Source organism: Bubalus kerabau, chromosome 17 (genome assembly GCF_029407905.1).
Source record: "Bubalus kerabau isolate K-KA32 ecotype Philippines breed swamp buffalo chromosome 17, PCC_UOA_SB_1v2, whole genome shotgun sequence".
NCBI classification, from domain to species: Eukaryota; Metazoa; Chordata; class Mammalia; order Artiodactyla; family Bovidae; genus Bubalus; species Bubalus kerabau.
The window spans coordinates 13,783,210-13,808,530 of record NC_073640.1 but is presented as its reverse complement, the minus strand read 5'-3'; the positions used below and the strand labels follow the sequence as shown (position 1 = coordinate 13,808,530).

The 25,321-nt window shown below is 48.4% G+C and overlaps 1 protein-coding gene across 2 annotated transcripts in view; it reads right to left on the bottom strand.

Moving 5' to 3' along the window:
• ATP2C2 (ATPase secretory pathway Ca2+ transporting 2) overlaps nt 1-25,321 on the bottom strand; it is a 77,518-nt gene that overhangs the window by 14,496 nt on the left and 37,701 nt on the right. For both annotated transcript variants that reach the window (XM_055553955.1, XM_055553954.1), the window contains exons 8-15: nt 18,633-18,782; nt 18,487-18,555; nt 17,650-17,725; nt 13,553-13,619; nt 3,741-3,865; nt 3,496-3,593; nt 2,789-2,890; nt 1,897-1,986 (exon numbers count right to left, since the gene is read on the bottom strand). In XM_055553955.1, coding sequence (XP_055409930.1) covers nt 1,897-1,986; nt 2,789-2,890; nt 3,496-3,593; nt 3,741-3,865; nt 13,553-13,619; nt 17,650-17,725; nt 18,487-18,555; nt 18,633-18,782 — 777 coding nt within the window. The remainder of the gene's footprint in view (nt 1-1,896; nt 1,987-2,788; nt 2,891-3,495; nt 3,594-3,740; nt 3,866-13,552; nt 13,620-17,649; nt 17,726-18,486; nt 18,556-18,632; nt 18,783-25,321) is intronic.

Here is a 25,321-nt window from a genome sequence, read left to right as displayed (position 1 = left end):
CAGACTTGAAGAGATGGCAGAAGAAGCCCCTGGGAGTGGGTGCCGGCGGTCACCCCTGGGGTCCCTGCCAGTGACATTCAATTGATCTCTGATGCTTTCAGGCCAGTTCCTGGACAGATCTGAGCCTCTACTTCCCCAGATGTAAACCAACCCTAATGCATTCCACTGCCCACTCAAGGGGTGAAAATGGGTACTTAGGGGGTAAAAAAATCTAGTCCTTTTATGTATTAAAAAAAAAAAAAAACCACATACAGTACAGGAACAGACATACAGTACATCTGTGATGTTAAATACCTGTACACCTGCCTGTGTTAGCTGCTCAGTCATGTCCGACTCTTTGTGACCTCATGGACTGTAGCCCGCCAGGCTCCTCTGTCCGTGGGATTCTCCAGGCAAGAATACTGGAGTGGGTTGCCATGCCCTCCTCCAGGGAACCTTCCTGACCCAGGGATCGAACCCAGGTCTCCCGCATTGCAGGCAGATTCTTTACTGTCTGAGCCACCAGGGAAGGGTGGTGGGAACCTCCCTGGTGGCTCAGTGGTTAGGCCTTGACCTTTCAAAGAAGGGGGTGTGGGTTCCATCCCAGATTGGGGAGCTAAGAACTCACGTACCTTGAGGCCAAAAAACCAAAACATAAAACCAAAAGCAATGTTGTAACAAATTCAATGAAGACTTTAAAAATGGCCCATATTTTTTTAAAAAAATCTCATGGAGGGAGTGATTAGGGGAAAAACACCTTAAAAGCCTCCTAAGAGGGTGCTTATTTAACTTATATGCAGAGCACATCATAAGAAATGCTGGGCTGGATGAAACATAAGCTGGGGTCAATATTCCTGGGAGAGATATCAGTAACCTCAGATATGCAGATAACACCACCCTTATGGCAGAAAGGGAAGAAGAGTTAAAGAGCCTCTTGATGAAAGTGAAAGAGGAAAGTGAAAAAGTTGGCTTAGCTCAACATTCAGAAAACTAAGATCATGGCATCTGGTCCTATCACTTCATGGCAAATAGATGGGGAAACAATGGAAACAGTGAGAGACTTTATTTGGGGGGGGCTATAAAATCACTGCAGATGGTGACTGCAGCCATGAAATTAAAAGACGCTTACTCCTTGGAAGAAAAGTTATGACCAACCTAGACAGCATATTAAAAAGCAGACACGTTACTTTGCCAACAAAGGTCCGTCTAGTCAAAGCTATGGTTTTTCCAGTAGTCACGTATGGATGTGAGAGTTGGACTATAAAGAAAGCTGAGCGCCGAAGATTTGATGCTTTTGGACTGTGGTGTTGGAGAAGACACTTGAGAGTCCCTTGGACTACGAGGAGATCCAACCAGCCCATTCTAAAGGAAATTAGTCCTGAATATTCATTGGAAGGACTGATGCTGAAGCTGAAACTCCAATATTTTGGCCACCTGATGCAAAGAACTGACATTTGAAAAGACCCTGATGCTGGGGAAGATTGAAGGTGGGAGGAGAAGGGGACAAAAGAGGATGAGATGGTTGGATGGCATCACCGACTCAATGGACAGGAGTTTGAGTAAACTCTGGGAGTTGGTGATGGACAGGGAGGCCTGGCGTGCTGCAGTCCATGGGGTTGCAGAGTTGGACGTGACTGAGCGACTGAACTGAAGAGGGTGTCATGGGTTACGTGTATCCCTAAAGACACATTGAAGGTCTAACTCCCCAGGGCCTGTGATGTGGAAATAAGGTCTTTGCAGGTGTGACAATGTTAAGATGAGGTCATTGGGGGAGCTGATTCCAGTATGACTGGTGTCCTTTAAGGAAGAGGACCCGGCCACGTGAGGACCTGCCTCACTCAGACAGGACCTTGAATCCCGCTACTAATCCGGCTCCCAGTGAAAGAACTGCCCACACGGACAGCACAGACCTCCTACCTTCATTGCCAGGGCCACCAAGGCACCCTCTGTCGGCTGCCCCATCACGGTGTTTTTTCTGATGATGGCGTTGTTGGCAACACAGCCGGCCTGCAAAGCAGGGAGGGGTTTCTGAAGGTCATTTGTTAGTATTTGGAGCTGCACCCGTCGGGGTCCCGGGCACGCTCAGGCATGTGAAAAGGTCCAGGCCTGAAGGCTTGACCAGTTTTCGGGGCTGGGCTGGGGTGGGAGGGAGTGACGAATTTACTCTTCAAAATGTGCCAGAGTCCCCACTGTGCAAAAGCCACACGGTAACACTGGGTTGACCAGAAAGTTTGTTCAGGTTTTTCCATCACATTTGAACATACTTTTCAGCCAACCCAATAATTTACTGACTCAGCTGAATGCTGGCTGTCACAAAGCCATCCTGAGGACTGAGAATGGGAAGGCAGGCAGACTGGGGGTCACGCATGTGAGGCCCCGCTGACGGGGACACGGCCTTCTAATCAGGATGACGAAGGGTCTTGGGATCAGACTGTGGTGACCACCTCTCGAACACACTGTGACCCACTGAACTGTACTCTCTGCAGTGGTGGATTCTGTGGCAGGTGATCTATAGCTCAATTTAAAATAATAATTGAAAAAGTAGAAACAGCTAAGAAAGCAACACAGGGGTGAATGCAGGGGTGTGTGGGGAGGGAGCAAGCAGCGGGAGCAGGGGCTCCCAGTTCTTCCCTGACCTCCCACCTCTCCATCGCTAGCTGGGCCATTTCGATAACCTGACCCATGGGGTGTGGCCCGGTTGTCACCAAGAACCAGGTGGTCCAACTGCCGTCTCTATCTGCAGACAGAATCCCCATCAGCTCTGTTTAAGACGCGTGTTTATTTCCACGGCGGCACTGTTGATGCTTACCTCCACTAATTTCCCCACCGAGACGTTGGAAAACTGCTTAATGACTTCCTTGGAGGGTAAAAGGCAGACAGTCCCATTGCCGTTGTAGCCAACTCCGCTGACCTGCAGGGCAAAGCCGCAGATAGGGGTGTCCCTGGGAGGCAAAGAGTCGCTCCCCTGGCTGACCCATATCTTTTTTCTGGGGGGAGGGTCCACCCTTGAGGACATGGTCCCACCACGAGCAAGGCTTCAAGCATGACTGTGTCTCCTGCAGAACTAAGTATTCATCAGACACCCAGTGCACTTCAGTATTGCAACAGGGCATCTTGCAGTCAGTAAAAACTATGGCTGTGAAGACCAAGTAGTAGCATATAAGACTGCTTATGTTCTAGAATGGGGGTGGACAAGCTTGTTATAGAGCCAGACAGCAAATGTTTTAGCCTTTGAAGCCCATGCAGTCTGAGTCGCAGTCACTCAGTGGTTGGCGTGCGAAAGGAACCGCGGACAGTGTGCAAACCACCAGGTGTAGCGTCATGCCAGCCAGGGGGTGGCTGCCTTCCATCAGTCATGCCCTTGCTATTTGTATTAATGGCAAGGAAACTGTCCAATAACCCACACTTATGTCTTCCTTATTGTTTTCTGGAAGATTTTGTGTGCTTTCTCTGAGAAGATAAAGGTCTGGCAGGGTACTCCTTGGTCTCGAACCTTATGAATTCACATGGACTCACCTCGGCGTGGAGCCCATCAGATGTTACGAGTTGGGTGACAGTCATTTCGTTGGCAGTCAGAGTCCCCGTCTTATCGGAACAGATGACGTTGCAGCAACCTGGACAGGAAGACGTCAGAGTTGATGGGAGAGAGAAGTCATCACCATCAACTCTCAGCCTTACGAAACACCCAGGTTGAATTATCATGGCACCAAGAAGCCCGTTCAGTCCAATTTGTAAGAACTCAACCAGCAGGAGCTCCTTACCTAAGGTCTCCACGATCGGCAGCTTCTTCACAATGACTCGCTTCCGGGCCATGCGCAGCACTCCCAGGACCAGCGTAACCGTGACGACGATGGGCAGACCCTCGGGGATGGCGGCCACAGCCAGGCTGGATGGAAAAGGCCAGATGTGTCACCTTTAACGTGCACTTAATGTGATGTGAAGTCCAGCTGACGTTGATCACGTGTTTGCCCGGTGACGCTCACCTGTGGGGTCTCCACCTCTCTGTTCTATTCTCTGCTCCCAGTCCTATGATCCACCTGCCTCCTTCTTCAGTGTCCACTGCTCTGAGCTTCCCCCTGCAAAACCCTGTTCTCCTATCAGACATCCACACTTTAGTGTGAATTAGTCTGTCCAACATTTTGCCTGTTTAAGTACTTTTGCATTTAATTGTTGCTATTATGAAAGTCTTGGACCCTTGAAAGAAATTTCCAGGATCACACAATAAGTGGACTTTTTGGGTTCAGAAAGTCCCTGGGTTAGTCTAATGGTTTAGACAGTTTCTGTGAGAAACCAGACAAGGACATGAAAACTGGGGGAGATGACGTAACACAGCGATGCCTTTGCCTAGCTTTGCAGGTTGTTTTGGTGTCTGTTCACTTCTTTAGGACCCCTTCCCCACACTTTCTGTACCACGTGGCCCCACCCCACAGTTGATTGGATTATAGGAGAACATGTGACTCAAGCTGAACCAATAAGCTCCTCCCCTGGGAATCTGCATTGGAAGCACAGAATCCCCTTCCTGTGGCAAGTGTTGTGTCTTGCCAGTGACCGCAGACCGATGGGGGAGGCTCTGGAGGGGAGGCAGACTGCAGAGCTGTGCAGTGAGCGTCACCACACCACACCCAAAGGGCTCGCTCTTTGCACAGCAGAGGCCTGCAGGTAGTCAGTAAATATTTGCTGAACACACAGGAATGAGTGAATTCATGGCAAGTGCAAGAGCCCAGACACACCCTGGCCTCACACATACTGAGCGCTCTACACAGGTGGTCCATAACCAGAAAGCCTGGCTGATGATGTCCATCCAGCCAAGCCACACACGGCTGCAGTATTTCATCAAACCTGAGGTGCTGTTGATTAGAGAGGGCACCATTATCTTGTGCATCACTAAAGAAAGGTAAAATACTGCCCATTAACCAACGACACAGTGCTTTCTTATCACCTCACTTGTGAGAAGCAGTCTGACTGCAGAGAAGGTAAAAAGTGAAAAAGAGTGTACATCTTAGAAGTGAGGAAATATGGTATGAACGGCGATCTTTTACCCGGAGACAAAGACGCATTCAGGGGAAAGTTACATAAACCAAGGTGACAGAGTTTGGTCAAGAGACTATGCCTGGTTTCTACGGTAACAGCAAGAAGGTTCCTTGGTTTTATGGCATGGGCTGACAAGACCGGCTAAGCAAACATTTGCGAAGGGTTATTGCCGGCCCTTCCCTCCTATATGGCATGGGAAGAACATTGTGTGTGTCTGGGTGCTTTCGTCAAAATAAAAAAATTAATTGGCAAACTAATAAAGATTAGGCTAGACCAGGAAAAGCAAGTGGACCTTGGCTCATCCTGAAGGTCCCTTGCTGCAGAGGGAAGCAGGAAAAAGTTTTTAAAAGGATGATTCTTGGGTTATTTGTTTTGGAGAATCTCTTGCACGCTGGCTATCTTGCCATTTCTAACTTATGATTGAGAGGTTCTGAGTGATTTCACTTCTGCTAAAAACTGAAGAGTCTTGGGACTTCCCTTGCTCCCTCCTCCATACCTCTGCCCAGCCAGTCCCCTTCCCATGTGGTCCAGTGGCTGAGACTCCGGGCTCCCAATGCAGGGGCCCCGGGTTTGATCCCTGATGGGAGAACCAAATCCCACAAGCTGCAACTAAGAGTCTACACGCTGTGGCTAGGAGACCCGGCACAGCCTACAAAAGAAAGGAGTGCGGAAAACAAAGCAAAGCTGAAGAGCCTCGTTGTTCCCAAGTCACAAGTGAAACTGCAACTAAGAGTTCACATGCTGTGGCTAGGAGACCCGGCACAGCCTACAAAAGAAAGGAGTGCGAAAAACAAAGCAAAGCTGAAAAGCCTCGTTGTTCCCAAGTCACAAGTGAAACAAAAAGACTTGGTTTTCTTTCGAGTTTACCGGAGATAGAGTGTGATGAATGGGGTGAAAGGAGCTGTTAAGACCAGAAATCAGAAATAACCTTGGGGAGGGACTTCCCTAGTGGTCCAGTGGCTAAGACGCCACACTCCCAATGCTCGAGTCCTGGGTTCAATCCCTGGTCAGAGAATTAAGACCTGGTACAGCTAAATAAATAAATAAGTATTTTTAAAAAATCACCCTGGGGAGGTGGGGTTGGGGTGCACATAGGAGCCTATTCTCTTACAGACCTGGAACTATTTAACAGTCTTTTTGGCTCTTGGAACTCTCCATGGTTGATGACATGGGTCGCGATGCGCCCTCACATGGAGGAGGTTCTCATTCATCATGGTCTGAAGGCTCTGCTTATTCTGGGAGCCCCTCACAGCTGAGGCTCGCCCTCTGCCCCTAACCCAGCCTTTGAAAGACCTAGTCATCTGAGCCCCCTTTCCAGCACCCAGCCTTCCTCCCTGGCCCCACCTCTTGCTGGAGTCCCAGCTGGGGTGGCTGGAGCCACAGCCTCACTTCTCTGATGCTTCTCTGAAGACTGATGCTTCCTGAACCGACAGCATCCGTATCCCCAGGGAGCCTGTTAGGAATTCAGGGTCTCCCATCCCCCCCACCCTCTAGCCTGAGTCACAGTCCCTGCAATCTGTTTGGGACAAGCTCTCCCAGGGACCCTCATGTGGTGAGGTTAGTTACAGTCAAGTCCAAGGCCCCCAGCTCTACAGCGTCCTCCTCTTGGGGAAGCCCTGCCCTCACCTCCAACTCCACTGTCCACGGCCACGCCCCTGCTCCCTCCTCCCGCGCCTCAGAACACGCTGCAGTTCACGCCTCCCACTGCCTCTCTGCTCCAAAGGAGAGCAGAGATGGCCGCACGGTGCGTGGAGAAGGGTTCTGAGGATGTGATTGGGCTCTGGAGGAAACGGGGCCCGTGAGGTTCCATGTGATCAGCCCCTAAGGGACCCCCCGCCCCCAACCCCATCCGGTCTCATCCCCCAGCCAGCTGCACCTCCTTCTGGGTTCCGCGGATGAGCCAGGCTTGCTGCCTCCTCCACGCCTCTGCCCCCCAGCCCCCTGCCGCCAGTCCCCTGTCTGAAGGCCTGCCCTTCCCACCCCTAGCAGGTCCGCATCTCTCCAGCTTCAACTCCTCAGAGAAACCTCCAGCTGACTTTTCTGGGGACACCCCTTCTGATCTCCCCATTTAATCCCTCTCTCAGCTGTCGTCTCCTGTGCAGTACTGATCAGAAGTTGTGACTATTTGCTAACATTCACTTAAGTTGTTCACGTTTACTTTCCCCTCCAGCCTGCATACTCCAAGGTCCAGCTCCAACAGCAGTGGACGAGGCAAGTACACAGTAAGCAGCTGCTCAGCAAACACGTGCGGGGCAAGTAAACAAGCCAACTGCCAGGACCACAGGCAGCAGGAGGAGAGTCCCTGTCCTGCCCGGGTGGTGGCCGGAGCACTGGCCGGGACCCTGGCTTTGGAGCAGAATGCACAGGGTTGGCAGTCTGTCTCCTCCGCTCCCGGAATCCTGTAACTCTGGGCAAGTGTGCTGGCCTAAGCTCCAGCTTCCCCATCAGGAGACCAGCCTGCCTGGCAGAGTGGTCCATGATGAACAAGGCCACGTGTTCCTCCAGCGCCCCACCCCTCCTCGACCCTGGCCTGTGCCACCTTCACTTTCCTGAAGATTCTAGAACCGACTCACCTAGTGTACTCAACATTCAGATACCGACACAAGGAAAAACGGCCATCGAAAGCTCTGGGTTCTGTTTTCCTTTATTCCATTCAGGGCACACATAGCTCAGGAGACAAAGTCAGGCCACCCTATTCAACTTGAGATCATGACTTTGTCTATTCAAAAGAACACCTTGGGGGACTTCCCTGGTGGTCCAGAGCAAGACTCCATGCTCCCAGTGCAAGGGAACAGGGTTCTATCCCTGGTCAGGGACCTAGATCCCACATGCTGCAACTCAGCCCCAGCGCAGCCAAATAAGTAAGTACTTTAAAAAAAAAAAAAAACTAAAAAAAAAAAACCCTCAAAAAATAAAAAAAATAGTCATTGAATACTTCTGTAACAGGACACATACCTGCCCACAGGTAGACTTTGCCCGCCTGCCTCTCAATGTACACAGTGCCCCAGTGATTTAAAAAGAGGCATTTGGAATGTTGAAAGACCCATACCTGAATCTCTTCCTACTGCTAACTGCCAGGCAACGGCATCCATTCATTTATACACAGATGGACTTGACTAAGTACCAGAGACGTGTGCATTCCAACCCCAATGCAAGGCTCTCTTGCCTACACTGGCCGGCACCCCACGGCCTCCACACTTCACACTGGATGCCCCATCCACTGGGAGTGCCTCACTGTCATTTACTATAATGGCACTTCCAACTCAGCTGTTTGCAAACAGTTTCCTTTTTTTGTATACATTAGAAAGGCTCCAAGGATCCTTGTAATAACAGCTTTCTTAATTACCTGCTTTCTGTTTTCTTTGTTAAGATGTAATTCACATATCATAAAACTCGCCCTTCTAAAGTATACAATCCAATGGGTTTTAGTATATTCAGAGTTGTATAACCATCACCATAATCACTTTTAGAACCTCTTGCTGCTGCTGCTGCTGCTAAGTCGCTTCAGTTGTGTCCGACTCTGTGCGACCCCAGAGATAGCAGCCCACCAGGCTCCCCCGTCCCTGGGATTCTCCAGGCAAGAACCCTGGAGTGGGTTGCCATTGCCTTCTCCAATGCATGAAAGTGAAAAGCGAAAGTGAAGTCACTCAGTGGTATCGAACCTCTAAGAATCCCCATAACTGTTGTGGTCCCTTTTTATTTCCTGACCTCATCTCCTGACAGGCACTTTTTCTGTCTGTATGAATTTGCCTATTTGGGGCATTTCATAAAAACAAATGGCTTCCCTGATAGTTCAGTTGGTAAAGAATCCACTTGCAATGCAGGAGACCCGGGTTCAATTCTTGGGTCGGGAAGATCTGCTGGAGAAGGGATAGGCTATTCACTCCATTATTCTTGGGCTTCCCTGGTAGCTCAGTTGGTAAAGAATCTGCCTGCAATGCAGGAGACCCCAGTTCGATTCCTGGGTCAGGAAGATTCCCTGGAGAAGGGAAAGTCTACCCACTCCAGTATTCGACTTTCACTTCACTTCATAAAAACAAAGTCATAGTATGCGGCCATTTGTGTCTGGTTTCCTCCTCTTCGGGCTTCCCAGTTGCATCAGTACTAATGTATCTGCCTGCCAGTGAGGAGACGGGTGTTCCCTCCCTGGGCTGGGAAGATCCCCCGGAGGAGGAAATGGCAACCCACTCCAGTATTCTTGCATGAGAAATCCCAAGGACAGAAGAGCCTGGCAGGCTACAGTCCATGGGGGTCACAAAGAGTCAGACACGACAGCACACACCATACATTTGCCCTCCTCTTAGCCGCATGTTTCTATGGCAACCACCCTGTATCAAATGCAGTGCTTCACTCTTTTTTGTGACTGAATAATAATACACTGCATGTTGCTTATCTGTCCGTTAATTGATGGGCATCTAAGTTTGTTTACATCATGGGTTTGATGTACTAAGTATAAATTTTTGCTCACCAACATTAAATATTTAATAAATATTAAAATAATTTCCCACATATCACCTTTGGAAGTGGTCAAACAGGAGATGGCAAGAGTGAACATCAATATTTTAAGAATCAGTGACCGAATGGACAAGAATGGGCAAATTAATTCAGATGACCATTACATCTACTACTGTGGGCAAGAATCCCTTAGTAGACATGGAGTAGCCCTCACAGTCAACGAAAGAGTCCAAAATGCAGTACATGGGTGGCAATCTCAAAAATGAAAGACTTTGGTTCATTTCCAAAGCAAACCATTCAACATCACAGTAATGCAAGTTTATGCCCCAAAAACTAATGCTAAAGAATTGGAATTGCATGGTTATACGAAGACCTACAAGACCTTCTAGAACTAACACCAAAAAAAAAAAAAATGTCCTTTTCATCATAGGGGATGGGAATGCATAAGCAGAAAGTCAAGAGATACCTGGAATAACAAGCAAGTTTGGCCTTGGAGTACAAAATGAAGCAGAGCAAAGGCTAACAGAGTTTTGCCAAGAAAATGCACTGATCATAGCAAACACCCTCTTCCAACAACACAAAAGACGACTCTACACAGGGACATGACCAGATGGTCAATACTGAAATCAGATTGATTATATTCTTTGCTGAAGATGGAGAAGCTCTATGTAATCAGCAAAAACAAGACCAGGAGCTGACTGTGGCTCAGATCATGAACTCCTCATTGCTAAATTCACCTAATTTGAAGAAAGCAGGGAAAACCACTAGGTCATTCAGGTATGACCTAAATCAGAACCCTTATGATTATACAGTGGAAGAGAACCCCATAACTGTTGGGGTCAAACAGATTCAAGGGATTAGATCTGGTAGACGTAATACCTGAAGAACTATGGATGGAGGTTTGTAACATTATACGGGAGGTGGATCAAAACCATCCCCAAGAAAATGAAATGCAAGAAGGCAAAATGGTTGTCTGATAAGGCCCTACAAATAGTTGAGAAAAGAAGAGAAGTGAAAGGCAAAGGAGAAAAGGAAAGATATATCCATCTGAATGCAGAGTTCCAAAGAATAGCAAGGAGAGATAAGAAAGCCTTCCTCAGCGAGCAATGCAAAGAAATAGAGGAAAACAACAGAATGGAAAAGACTAGAGATCTCTTCAAGGAAATTAGAGATACCAAGGGAACATTTCATGCAAAGATGGGCTCGATAAAGGACAGAAATGGTATGGACCTAACAGAAGCAGAAGATATTAAGAAGAGGTGGCAAGAATACACAGAACTGTACAAAAAAGGTCTTAATGACTCAGATAACCACGATGGTGTGGTCACTCACCTAGAGCCAGACATCCTGGAGTGGGAAGTCAAGTGGGCCTTAGGAAGCATCACTCTGAACAAAGTTAGTGGAGGTGATGGAATTTCAGCTGAACTATTTCAAACCCTAAAAGATAATGCTGTTAAATTGATGCACTCAATATGCCAGCAAATTTGGAAAACTCAGCAGTGGCCACAGGATTGGAAAAGGTATATATATTGGATTTCATTCCAATCCCAAAGGGCAATGCCAAAGAATGTTCAAACTTCTGCACAACTGCACTCATTTCACATGCTAGCAAGGTAATTCTCAAAATCCTTCAAGCTAGGCTTCAGCAGTACGTGAACCAAGAACTTCCAGATGTATAAGCTGGATTTAGAAAAGGCAGAGGAACCAGAGATCAAATTGCCAATATCCTCTGGATCATAGAGAAAGCAAAGGAATTCTAGGAAAACATCTACTTCTGCTTCATTGACTATGCTAAAGCCTTTGACTGTGTGGATTACAACGAACAGTGGAAGATTCTTAAGGAGATGAGAATACCAGACCCACCTTACCTGCCTCCTGAGAAACATGTATGCAGGTGAAGAATCAACAGGTACAATCAGATATGGAACGAGATGGTTCAAAATTGGAAAAGGAGTACGTCAAGGCCATATATTGTCACTCTGCTTATTTAACCTACGTGCAGAGTACATCATGCGAAATGCCAGGCTGGATGAAACACAAGCTAGAATCAAGACTGCCAGGAGAAATATCAATAACCTCAGATATGCAAATGACACCACCCTAATGGCAGAAAGCCAAGAGGAACTAAAGAGCCTCTTGATGAAGGTGAAAAAGGAGAGTGAAAAAGTTGGCTTAAAATTCAACATTCAAAAAATGAAGATCAGGGCATCCAGTCCCATTACTTGATGGCAAATAGATGGGGAAAAAATGGAAACAGTGACAAATTTTACTTTCTTGGGCTCCAAAATCACTGCAGACAGTGACTGCAGCCATGAAATTAAAAGACACTTGCTCCTTGGAAGAAAAGCTATGACAAGCCTAGATAGCATATTAAATAGTAGAGACATCACTTTGCCAACAAAGGTCTGTATAATCAAAGCTATGTTTTTTTCTAGTAGCCATGTACTGATGTGACAGGTGGACCATAAAGAAGCTTGTGTGCTCAAGACTTAATACTTTTGAACTGTGATGTTGGAGAAGACTCTTGAGAGTACTTTGGAGACCAAACCAGTCAATCCTAAAGGAAATCAACCCTGAATATTCATTGGAAGGACTGATGCAGAAGCTCTAATACTTAGGCTACCTGATGTGAAGAGCTGACTCACTGGAAAAGACCCCGATGCTGGGAGAGACTGAGGGCAGGAGGAGAAGGGGAGACAGAGGATGAGATGGTTGGATGGTATCACCGACTCAGTGGACATGAGTTTGAGCAAACTCCAGGAAATAGTGAAGGACAGGGAAGCCTGGTGTGCTACCGTCCATGGGGTTGCAAAGAGTTAGACACAACTGAGTGACTGAACAACAACGTATCACCTGAACCATCTTATAGACAACACAAGGTGGGGGTCCCACCCTGTGGAAACCAACATGGGCCTGAAGTGGCTCCTTCACATCCTAGATCACCAGTTGCCCCTCTGCTGGGACAAGCCTGTGTCTGCAAGCAGCCATGGAAAAGCTGTGGCAACTCCCCCTGCCTGCCTCTGCTCCTCCAGCAGGACCTGGGCTGGGATAGTTGTTTATGAGCATCGCCAGGCCGGGGAAGGCAGGTTCCCCGGGCTTAAAGCCCACACCCCGGTTCTGCTCCCTGCCATCAGCCCTGTGTCTTCTGTCCTCTCCTGCAGCCATCTCCATAAACCAAGGGCTGAGTTCCAGATGCTAATTAGAACACACACTCACCTTGTGTTCAGTTTGGCTGCAGGCACCTGCAAGGGGCACCAGGGCATCCTCATGCACCCTTAGGAGGGTTGATGTCACCCCCATTTACAGAGGAGGACAAAGAGAACCAGAAAGTGAAGATGCTTGCCTGGGGTGGCCCCGCTAGCAAGCGGCAAAGTGTTGGTCGCTCAGTCATGTCTGACTCATTGTGACCCCATGGACTGTAGCCCACCAGGCTCCTCTGTCCATGGGATTTCCCAGGCAAGAATACTGGAGTGGGTAGCCATTCCCTTCTTCGGGGGATCTCCCCAACTAGGGATCAAACCTGGGTCTACTGCTTTGTATGCAGATTCTTTACTGTCTGAGCCTCCAAGGAAGCCAGCAAGTGGCAAAGGCAGAAACTAAACTGGGCAGGCTGGTTCTCAGTTCAGTTCAGTTCAGTCGCTCAGTCGTGTCTGACTCTTTGCGACCCCATGAACTGCAGCACGCCAGGCCTCCCTGTCCATCACCAACTCTCGGAGTTCACTCAGACTCATGTCCATCGAGTCAGTGATGCCATCCAGCCATCTCATCCTCTGTCGTCCCCTCCTCCTCCCGCCTTCAATCCAGAACTGACTCATTTGAAAAGACACTGATGCTGGGAAGGATTGAAGGCTGGCTCTGGAGTCCATATTTAGCCAGGAAGACATAAACCCATGGCTCAGGGGACAAGGACGAGGAGCTGTCATTCCTTTTTCTGACGTTCATTGGACACCCCCACCACCAGACAATGCGTTGCAGGGGGACTGGGGCTTGGAGGGGAGGGGCTGCATCTGCCCCACACCGTTCCTGCCCCCAAACTCCCCACCTTCTCTTGCTGCACAAATGAAGGGCAACGGCCCAGCACCCTTACCTGACCCCGATGGTGAACATGCTGAGCAGGTGTTTCCCTTGCAGCCAGCCAGTGAACATGATCAGGCCTGGGAGGAGATGGAAACACACACATAAGTACACACACACATGTATGCATACACACACACACACATATGTATATATACAGGCTTAAGAAGAAGGGTGGCAGAGGATGGGATGGTTGGATGGCATCACTGACTCCGTGGACATGAATTTGAGCAAACTCTGGGAGATAGTGGACAGGGAAGCCTGGCGTGCTGCAGCCCACGGGGTTGCAAAGAGTCAGATGTGACTTAGCGACTGAACAACAGCAACAGAATGTTTATGAACACACGCACACACCCATCCACACACACACAAGTACGTTCTTCAACGTCTGAAGGCATTCCAAACTCATTTCCTTAGTGTTTACGGAAATACAGACACAGAGCAATTATGAATAACTTCACTTGTCACCTCTCCCATTTTTAAGGAAGGAACTCTCCTGCTTACAAAAGAGGATGGTTTTCCTTTTTCAGGAAAGGATCAAGTCAGTTCAAGTAAAAGAAACAGCCACCCGGTTTATTTGGGGCTGTTTGCAACATTTCTGAGCTATTCCAGAAGTTTCCCACAGGCTGTATGTTTACAGGACTTGCCCCAAGGTTTCTGACGTGACCAACGACAGCCGCTCCCCTGATGGGTTCACGATCTGGTCTCTCTTAGCTGATTTTATTCTGCATTTTTGTGATTAAAGACATTCCTTATCCTATTTTTCTCTTTCATCAATTGTTGGCCCAGTATTTAAACACCAGACACTGTGTTAGACACGGGGTATGTGGACAGTCAGAGATGGAGCCTTCAGGTAAAGAAGTGGATGACTCATGCTGGGGCCCATGAAAGGCCCGAGATGTTCTGGCAATGGGGCAAAGTTCAGGGTCCACCAGGCATGGCCTCAGTTTGCTCATCTGTAAAGTGGAGGAAATGACTACATCTTCCTCAAGGACTTGTTTTAGGATTTAAGATGTAACAATGCCCTTGGAGATCTCAGCATGGCTCCTGGCCCACAGTAACACCAAGTCCTGAACTGCTGCGGCCACAGTTACAAGACAGGTGAGGGGGAAGTAGGAGGTGAGAGGAGTTGCCTGTTGACACATCCTGGGGGCCTTGCCGAAGAGCATCAGCTGTGTCTTGCAGGGAAAACAGAGCCAGGTGAGTTTTCTGCTGGGCAGTAGTGGCGTGTGTGTGTCTGCATGTGTTTGGGTACGTGTGTGTTGGGGGTAGAGAGGTCATAAGATCTGATTTATTGGGGTTTCTTTTTCTTTTTTTTTTCATACTTTGACTAGCAACAGAACTCAGTAGTCAAAATCTTAGCAGGAACCCAAATAAACCTAGAAAGATTAGGGGGAAGTTTTACTAAAAATAGGGGCAGAGCCAACCCACAGGACCTGTCCCCATCCTGGGCCCTGCCACAGGAGGAGGCTGGGGGCCTCACAAAAGCCAAATGTGCTTATTTCTTCCCAAATTCAGGTTTGGTAATTTTCCATCGGTATCTAGAAATAGGACATTGTGAGTATTGAGACCACAGAGGTGACAAACACCACTTTCCCCTGAAACCGGCTGTTAAGCCTTTACCAGCATACCACTCTTTCCCAGCATCCCTAGGCCTTTCTAAGGGTTCACAACTCCCACTCTGCCAGAGCAGTTCTTGAAATATTTACTAAAAAGAGAAAACATCTGAGCGGTTATCACAGGCCTGGCCATGGACATGCCAATTTAAGTTCTAAGTTAACATGAGGAATAATGGCTTATATGAGGCAGTGACCCTGCAGCATCTCTGACCTTTGACAGATTTCATCCTGTGGAAAGGCCTGCTACGAGCATCTATTTGACAATTTGTCTTAAAGCACACCTACTTGGTATTTTCTCTGGGGGCTAGTGCTACAGCCCGTTCTCCTTCTGGCAACCCCAGGGTCTAGAGCAGGTCGCAGACAGCTTTTCCTCCAACAGGTTGGGTAGAAAACAGCACTTGCTTTATGAGCCATATGGTCTGTTGCAGCTCAAGTTGGCCATTGCAGTGTGCAAATGGCCATAGATAATATATGAATGGGTTTGGCTGTGTGCCAATAAAACAGTTATTTGTGAACACTGAAATTTGATTTTCATATAAGGTTAATGTCAGAAGATAGTCTTCTTCTGATTTTTGTAAAAGTCTTGGCTTGTGAGCCGCACAAAACAGGTGGTGAACCCGATTTGGCCTGGGAGTCAGAGTTTCCACCCCCTGCTCTAGAGAGTAAAGGGGCCCTCTGGGCAGCCAGGGGCGTGTGGGCATCCATCCACCCTGTCCCAGATGCCTGATCAGTGTAACCCCAAGGAGGGCAGGTGAATGATGGCATAGAGCCACTCTCCCTCCATGACAGACATCACTAATCTATCACAGTCCTCCTCCACCATACCTGAGCACGGCCTCCAAATCCTCTCACAAGCACAGAGCCCTCCCTGGCTGTGATAAGACTTGGCAGGTTAAGATAAAACCCACTTCCCATGAAACTGCTCCAGGGAAAACTAGGGCGGAAAGGAGGGAAGAGGACACAGAGCTATTCGAAAACAGGAAACCTACTGACTGAGCAAACTCAAAGTACAACATCCAAAATTGACATTTGGAAAGGAGCCTAGAAACTAGAGAGTGGGGAAGGGGTGGCCAGGGAGGAAAGGGCATGCAGGTCTATCTCTAGCACGATAGAATTGAGAGATCCAAATTCAGATCATATCCTCTTAACACTTTGCTAATTTTACAACCTCCTAAAGTTGTAAAGGAATGGGAGATACCTTCCATGCCTTTGGATATATGTTTTCCTTGGTCTGAAATTCCCAATCTTCTCTTTTTTTCACTTGGCAAACTCCTACCCATCCTACAAGACCCAACTTAACGTCACCTCCTCTTTGAAGCCTTCTCAACTCTCCCATGCAAAATTAACAGCTACCTTCACATTTCATATTTGTTCAGGTGTCTCTCTCCTATTTCTCTGGAGTCCTCCAAAGGGAAGAAGCTGTGTCTTACTCATCTCAGTGGCCCCAGAACCTATCGCAGGGTCAAGTGTGTCATAAGATACTCATTAAATGAACCAATGCATCTGGATGACCAGAAGCACAACAAAACTGCTGCTAGGAGGGACAGCTGCCTCTTCTCCCAAGAACTTTCTCCACTCTTCAGTTTTAGCCAGACTCACTAGAGCTCCTCTCATCACTGCTTGTGCTATGGGCAGTGGTTGGCTGCTTTGTTCCTTTATTCACTAAACCAACATTTATTGAGAATCTATAATGGCCCAGGCACTGGTTGACCCTGGAAGCTGAGAACGAAGGACACAGACTCAAAGCCAGAGCTGGAGGCAGCAGGAAGGGGCAGGTGCAGGGACCAGGGTATAATTCAGGAATAAGACCTGAATTTTGGGCTGCAGCACCATGGGGATACTGTTTGGTATGCTGCCAAAGGTCAGGAGGAACAAGCCCAGGCACAGCATAGAAACCTGCCGGTGCACCACCAGACTACATTTCCCAGTCTCCTTTGCAGTTAGGTAGGCCATGTGACTTCATTCCGGCCAATCAAGAATGGGCGAAAGTGATGACTTCACTTCCTGGTCCCTGCCTTTAAAAATGCTCCCCCTCCCACCCCCCCACTCCCCACAAGTCTCTATGTTCTTTCTTTCCCCATCTGCTGGTTTAACAGAATTATGGCCCACTCCTCCCAGGAACTGGAGGAAGGCAGAACAACAATAGAGCAGGAGCCTGGGACCGCAAGTCAGTGTTCGGAAGTGAGCTACCCGGGAAAGCCATTTCACCAGGAATGTGCCCACGGACTGCAGTGTAAGCAAGAAATAAGTTATGATCATATTAAGCCATTAAAATGTAGGAGCTGCCTGTTACAGCTGCTAGCTTGTCCGATTGATACAGAAACCTCTTGCTGCTGACCAAGAACCTCTGATCCCAAACCCCAGTCCTCACCCAGGTGAGTAGTAAGGTATTTGAGAGACAGCTATGGGTGCACAGGATGGCTCCCTTCCACACCCTCCACCTCCCTCTTCCACCCCCGCCAGGACCCCATGCAGAAACTGCTTCACCCACCAATTATGCCGAATGAGAAGAGTGTCAATTGCTTCCCCAGCTTGTCCATGCTTTTCTGTAGAGGAGTTTTAGGCGTCTAAAAGGATGAGAACAATGAGTTTGTTAGATGAGATCTGGGAGTGTCCCTCCTGCTTCTATTCTCTCTTTTTTGTTTTTTTGGCTGCACTGTGTAGCTTGTGGAATCTTAGTTCCCTGACCAGGGATGGAACTCGTGCCCTCTGCAGTAGAAGCACAGAATCCCAACCACTGGACCGCCAGGGAAGACCCTGCTTGGATTTTTTTATATCTTAAGCTGAGTGATGATTATACAGGGACACATATATAGAAATCCACAGACTGCTACATTTCAGATCTGTGCATATCACCATAAGTCATATCTTGACAAAAATCCTAATGAGCATTTCAAAGTAAAAAGTTTTTAAAAGTGTACTCACATTAACCATATCATCCTTGTTCCTAAGGAGTAGGCGGGGCAGGTGTCACCAGCTGAGAATTATCTCAAACCCCACCTTACAAGAAACCCAGGGCTTCCCTGCTGGTCCAATGGTTGAGAATCCGCCTGCCAGTATGGGGGACACAGGTTCGATCCCTGATCCAGGAGGATCCCACATGCAGCGAGGCAACAGGGCCATGTGCCACAACTACTGAACCCCGGGGGCCCTAGAGCCCGTGCTCCACAACACCAACTGCAATGAGAAGCCTGAGCACCACAACGAGAGAGTAGCTGCCGCTCGCCGCAACTAGAGAAAGCCTACACACAGCAATGAACACCCAGTGCAGCTATGAATAAACAAATAATCTAAAAAAGAAAGAAACCCAAAGCCCCCAGTCCCTTACCTCTTCAGCCTGCATCATCTTAAACACTTCTCCGAACTGGGACTTTTCTCCTGTTCCGATCACGATGCCCTGCGTCCAGGAGAGAGGGGTGTGAGGTCTGAGGCTGAAGGCCCACAGGTGAGGGACGCCAAGGCCCCGGGGCTCACCTGGCCCTTCCCGCACTGCACCAGGGTCCCCATGAAGACGATGTTGCTCAGGGTCGTGAGGTCACCCTCGCCTGTCAGCGGGGTGTCTGTCTTACTGCTTGGCTCGGCTTCTCCCGTGAAACTGGACTCGTCCACCAGGAGGTCTGTGACCTGGGAAGGAGCAAAGAGAGAAGGCGTAGCACCAGCCCCCCAACCTGTGAGCTGGTTTTCAAAGCCCAGGATAGTGTCTAACACCTTAATGTCACTGGTCGACAGCACACAAGAGCGTGCTGAAATCAGGAAACAAGTATCACAGCGCGGCCTCTGGTGCCTCCAGGAATCAGAAAAGCTTTGCATATGGGACCCCTTTCAGAAAACACAGCAATCTCAAATCCTGTTTTAACACCCTTTTCAATTTTAATAAAACTTTTTAAAAAAACTTAGGCAATGGTTGAATTAGAATATCCCTTTCGGATCATCCTATCTTTCCCCTAACTCCCACATCCTGCCCACCCTGGGGTTCCCACACAATCCGTGTGATTTGAGTAGCACTGAGCCGGGTTACTTGATGATAGCCTAAGGTCATGTCAACACCTGAAACACACATGCAGTCACAGATACACACACTTCCTGATGTTTCCAGGGTAACATTTCCAGAACACCTACTATGCACCAGGTCCAGCACAGAGCACTTCACAAGGCTTATTGCTTAATCCTCACACCCTCCGTGAAAGACACTATTATTTTATCCACTTTATAATATTTTAAAAAATATTTAATTAATTAGCTAATTAATTAGGCTGCACCCAGCTTAGTTGCTGCATGGGGGATTTTCGATCTTCTTTGTGGTGGGGAGGACCTTTTAGCCACAGCACGTGAACTTTTAGCTGTGGCATGTGGCATCTAGTTCCCTGACCAGGGATCGAACCCTTTATTGGGAGCAGAGTCTTAGCCACTGGACCACCAGGGAAGTCCCTTATCCACTTTCCATTTGGGGAAACTGAGGCATGGGCTGATTAAGAAATCTGCTCTAATCAGCTCATTAGCGGCAGAGCAGAGGTTTGAACCAACACAGTGGCTCCAGAGACTGCATTCTTAACTATGAAGGTCTTGCAGAAGTGACCACAGGCCCAGCAGGTATCACTCAGGAGGTGAGTCTTCCATGGCCAGAACCATGCCAGGTACCACCAAGGATGTGCAAGGTATCTAGGGTATACTCTACCCCTAAGGGGCTTCTCACTGAAGCAAAAAAAGAGCAACTAAAAGAAGTTATCTTCCTGCAAACTCCCAAAAGAACAGTTAGACCGGCCTTTCTCAAACAGAAGTCTGTGAGTTCTCTATACTCCCAAGTTTTACCATTCAATACCAATCTATAAAAATGTGCACACTTCCAGGGAACCCCAGTCTGCAAGAATGACAGGAGCCACCACTTGCCAAGTAATATCTGTCTAACCCTCCAAGTTCCTAACAGAACCCCATGGCGTTGGGCCTGATGATGACCCCCATCCCACCCCCTTAGCCCTGTTTCCCAGCTTCCCTGGCAGCTCACAGTGTCTCCACCCTCTGGACAATGGTCTTTGTGAAGATCTTTGAAAGCGGCTGAGCTGACAGGTCCTCCTGGCCCCCTTCACCTTTCTCTCTCTCTGCTTGGGTCATTGTGTTCATGGCTGGAGCTCCACAAGCCATTTTACAGGCACTAACAGGATGCCACAGCCCAAGAGGGCAGAGAGGAGGGCTGGAGAAACCCAGGGCCTTTCTTCCATGGGGAAGCCACCCTGTTGGCTCCACCTCCAGGCTCTCATCACATGAAATAGGAATAAACCCCTGCCTCTTCAAGCCCATGTACCCACCTCAACCTACCACCACAAACACAACTACTAACTGATCTTCATGTTTTATCTCCAGGACATCGGAGCAAAGTCATATGAGCTCACGGGCAGCTCCTAACCCACACGAAAGAAGAAATGCGGAAAGTGAGTCATCCAGAACCACCAGATGTTGACCCCACAGGTCCCAGGCAGCAGAAACTACCACACCTCCGTGGTTCAAAACTGGGAAAGGAGTATGTCAAGGCTGTATATCGTCACCCTACCTGGCATGCTGCGTCCGTGGGACTGCAAAGAGTCAGACACAATTTAGCAACTGAACAACAGTAACCATGGAAAACAGAGATTCCATTTCTAGTAAATGTGGTCTAATTGGACATGATAATAATTAGAATAAGTTGTAACTTACTTAATTTGAAGCACATAGATTTTGTATCTAACTTTATGTTTGTTCCATTGAAGTTACACTGTAATAAAATGGTAAGTCAGCAGTGAAAGAGAATCCTGCCATTGCCTGAATGTGAGAGGCATAGTTAGAACAACCTGACGCCCTAATCGAATCTATTCTGCCTCAGAAGCTTCAGGAAACAGGAGTGTGAAGTGGTGGTGGGGGAGGATGAGCTGCAGAGTTTCTTGGAGGGTCTAGGACATGAAACAGGCCTTGAGGGCTCAGCAAATACTGGTAAGAGAATCAGACAGGTCTTTCAGGAGGGAAAAGAAGACGAGTTAGAGAATTGCTGGTAGGTGGACTTGGTGATAATGAGTTTGATCAAAGCAATGGAAGAGATGGGGGGAGGTAAATAAAGACCCCTTTTCCCCCAGCAGCCCAGCCACAGACTGAAAGGACAGAAGCCCAGCACACTGAGCAGTGGGACCGGGCCATCCTCTCTGGGGACAGGTTCTCAGGCGTGGACAGAGGTGGGCACTATCCCAGGTGCTGAAGCCAGTGCAGGGGTTTGCTGGACGGGGAAGAGTTGGCCCTGCTCTCACAGGGCCTCAACTCCATCAACACGAGAAAGTGAAAGTCGCTCAGTCGTGTCCGACTCTTTGCGACCTCATGGACTGTATTCTCCAGGCCAGAATACTGGAGTGGGTAGCCTTTTCCTTTTCCAGGAGATCTTCCCAACCCAGGGATCAAACCCAGGTCTCCTGCATTGCAGGTGGATTCTTTGCCAGCTGAGCCACCAGGGAAGCCATCACCACGAGAGGGCACGAGCAAAGAGACAGAAGGTTTGGTCTACATGGGGACCCGTGTGGGGACCAGCATGACTGGAGCAGAGGACGTGTGGGAGGTGTGGCTGGAACCTAGTTGTGTTTAGCATCGGTTAAGAGATTGGGATATAACCTTGTAAAGAATGAGGAGCCATGAAAAGTCTGGAGCAGAGAAGGACAGACATGGGGAAATGTGCAAAACGATATTAGACATTAGAAGACAGGCCAGTCCCATCAGGAGGGGAAGCCTACAGTCCAAGAAATACAGGCCAAGTGAGGCACAGTAAGGCTCTCAGTGAGGGAGTACACGTGGACGGGAGCGCCAGACAGCAAGAAGATGGAGCAAACTGGCAGCAAGTGGAACTAAGCAGACAGGTTAATTTGTCCTGGGTGTTTTGTTCTGTTTTTTAATCTTTGGCCATAACCGGCAGCATGTGGGATCTTCGTGCTCTGTCCAGGGACTGAACCTGCATGCCCTGCATTGGAAGGCAGAGTCTTAACCACTGGACTGCCTGGGAAGTCGCTCTTTTCTGTTTTTAATTCTAGTCTTTACACTTGTACCAGACTATGTGAAGGCTGACTGCAAGTCCAAGAGCCCCCTGTGCTTCCATTCTGCTTCCCTAGTGGACCCACGAGGATTAGAGACTTCTTATGTTAAGAAAAATCACATCACATATTTGTGATTTGGGGAGCTTTAGTTTTTCCAGGTATAAGATGGATGAGTCACGAGTTAGAACATCATTTTCCCACTTGTGTCTTGGGGAACCCTCCTTCACAGGAAGTTAATTGCTGCTCTGTGGAAAGTGGGTTCCATGGTGAAAACCAGTTTGAGGAATATGGGGGTAAACCCAGTGAATGGTCCTCTTTACTGCAGGACTTCTCAGGGGCTTTACTATGCAAAGGGGTGCTGACACTCTCCACGTGGGGGCTGCAGTGTGTGGACCACCCTGCGGGGCAAGTGTTGGGAGACAGTGGGCTAGAAGGTCACTACATCTCCTCTTGTCCCAACACTAACCCCTTCAGACACACTGAGGCTCACATAATTTGCTTATTTTAAGTGGGTTTTGCTGTTTAAAGAAAGACCAATTAGAATATAACCTGCCCACCCAGTTTTTCAACTGGCCGAGTCAACAAGACTTTTAAGTCAGGTTCTTTTTTCAAGAACTTTGGAAATCAAATTCTTGAAACAAATGGAGGGTGATTCAGTGCTAAATGGGATGATGCTAAATTAGAGTCCAAGAGAAACTAAGAGAATAATTACTATCATTGATAGTATGCTAACACACAGTTGCTGAGTGTATTTTTCTCATGAAACATTCATGACTATGCCATGGAAAAGATGCTGCTCTGATCCCCACTCTACAGATGAGAAAACTGAGGCTCTGAGAGCTTCGGAAACTTGCCCAAGGCCCCACAGCCTAGGTCATGTCAGAGATGGATTCTGCTGCATTCTCTTAGCTCAGGCATCCATTCTCTCATAGGGTCTGGGGCGGGGCGATGGGCAGGCTAGACTGTGAACAGTCAGAGGGCAGAGTTTAATCTTGATCCACATGGTGTGGGGTCACTGCAGCTTCCTCCTATGGCAGGATGAGCCCCATGAACACAGAGCCTCAGAGGAGGACCCTCTGTGGGCCTGTTGGGTTGAAAAGATGGAGGCACTTTCCAGCTGGAGTGACAGCAGTGGTCGCCACACATGAGGATCTTTCACAGAAAGAACCGCTGCTAATTAGTGCAGTTCAGTTGCTCAGTTGTGTCTGACTCTTTGCTACCCCATGGACTACAGCATGCCAGGCTTCCCTGTCCATCACCAACTCCTGGAGTTTACTCAAACTCATGTCCATTGAGTCAGTGATGTCATCCAACCATCTCATCCTCTGTCGTCCCCTTCTCCTCCCGCCTTCAATCTTTCCCAGCATCAGGGTCTTTTCCAATGAGTCAGCTCTTCGCATCAGGTGGCCAAAGTATTGGAGTTTCAGCTTCAGCATCAGTCCCTCCAATGAATATTCAGGGCTGATTTCCTTCAGGATGGACTGGTTGGATCTCCTTACAGTCCAAGGGACTCTCAAGAGTCTTCTCCAGCACCACAGTTCAAAAGCATCAATTCTTCAGTACTCAGCTTTCTTTATAGTCCAACTCTCACATCAATACATGACTACTGGAAAAACCATAGCTTTGACTAGATGGACCTTTGTTGGCAAAGTCATGTCTCTGCTTTTTAATATGCTGTCTAGGTTGGTCATAACTTCCCTTCCAAGGAGTAAGTGTCTTTTAATTTCATGGCTGCAGTCACCATCTGCAGTGATGTTGGAGCCCCCAGAAATGAAGTCTCTCACTGTTTCCCCATCTATTTGCCATAAAGCGATGGGACCAGATGCCATGATCTTAGTTTTCTGAATGCTGAGTTTTAAGCCAGCTTTTTCACTCTCCTCTTTCATTTTCATCAAGATGCTCTTCAGTTCTTCTTCACTTTCTGCCATAAGGGTGGTGTCATCTGCACCCTATTAATTGGTGACACATTAAAATGTAAGAAAACAGACCTCAGCCAGCTGATCAAGGTCAGCATCAGCAGGGATGGGTCATGGTGATGGTCGGGGAACTAAGATTTCATAAGCTGCATGGCATGGTCAAAAAAAGGAAAAGGCTTTAAGAAATAGAGTCTGTTTTTTTCTTAAAAAGAGGAAAGGAGAGAGAGATGAGACAAAGATGCCTCCCTTGAAAACAGCTGGCCAGAAAAACAGGAACAATGGGGGTTAGGGGACTGGGAAGGGGTGAGGATGCAGGCAGGGAGGTGGGTGTGGGTTTGGATATGCTGGAATGGAGGTGGCTATCTGTCCATCTGTCTCCTGCCAAGGGCCAGAACTTCTTCTGGGCCCTGGGAATCCAGTAGTGACCAAGACAGACAAACTCCCTGCCTTTGTGGAGGGACCTTTGCCAACAAAAGTCTGTCTAGTCAAGGCTATAGTTTTTCCAGTAGTCATGTATGGATGTGAGATTTGGACTATAAAGAAAGCTGAGTGCCGAAGAATTGATGCTTTTGAACTATGGTGTTGGAGAAGACTCTTGAGAGTCCCTTGGACTGCAAGGAGATCCAACCAGTCCATCCTGAAGGAAATCAGTCCTGAATGTTCATTGGAAGGACTGATGTTGAAGCTGAAACTCCAATACTTTGGCCACCTGATGTGAAGAGCTGACTCATTTGAAAAGACCCTGATGCTGGGAAAGATTGAAGGCAGGAGGAGAAGGGGACGACAGAGGATGAGATGGTTGGAGGGCATCACTGACTCAACGGACATGAGTTTGAGTAAACTCCAGGAGTTGGCGATGGACACGGAGGCCTGGCATGCTGTAGTCCATGGGGTAGCAAAGAGTTGGACACGACTGAGCGACTGAATTGAACTGAGCAATAAACAGGAAAGCAAAGTGACACTGGAGTGAACAGCCCAAATCCAGGGTGGGGGGAGGGAGGGGAGGTGACGCCTCAGGAGAGGGATCAGGGAGGCCAGTGGGGAGGGGACGGGTTGGGGCTGAGGCCTCAGGAATGAGAACAGCTAAGTCCTGCTGGTGGGAAGTAGGTTTCAGATGGCAGGAACGGCCCTCCTGTGTGAAGATGCGCTGCGGGCAGCTGAAAGGTGCAATGCATCTGGCTTCCAAGTCAGGGCTGAGCACACAGCT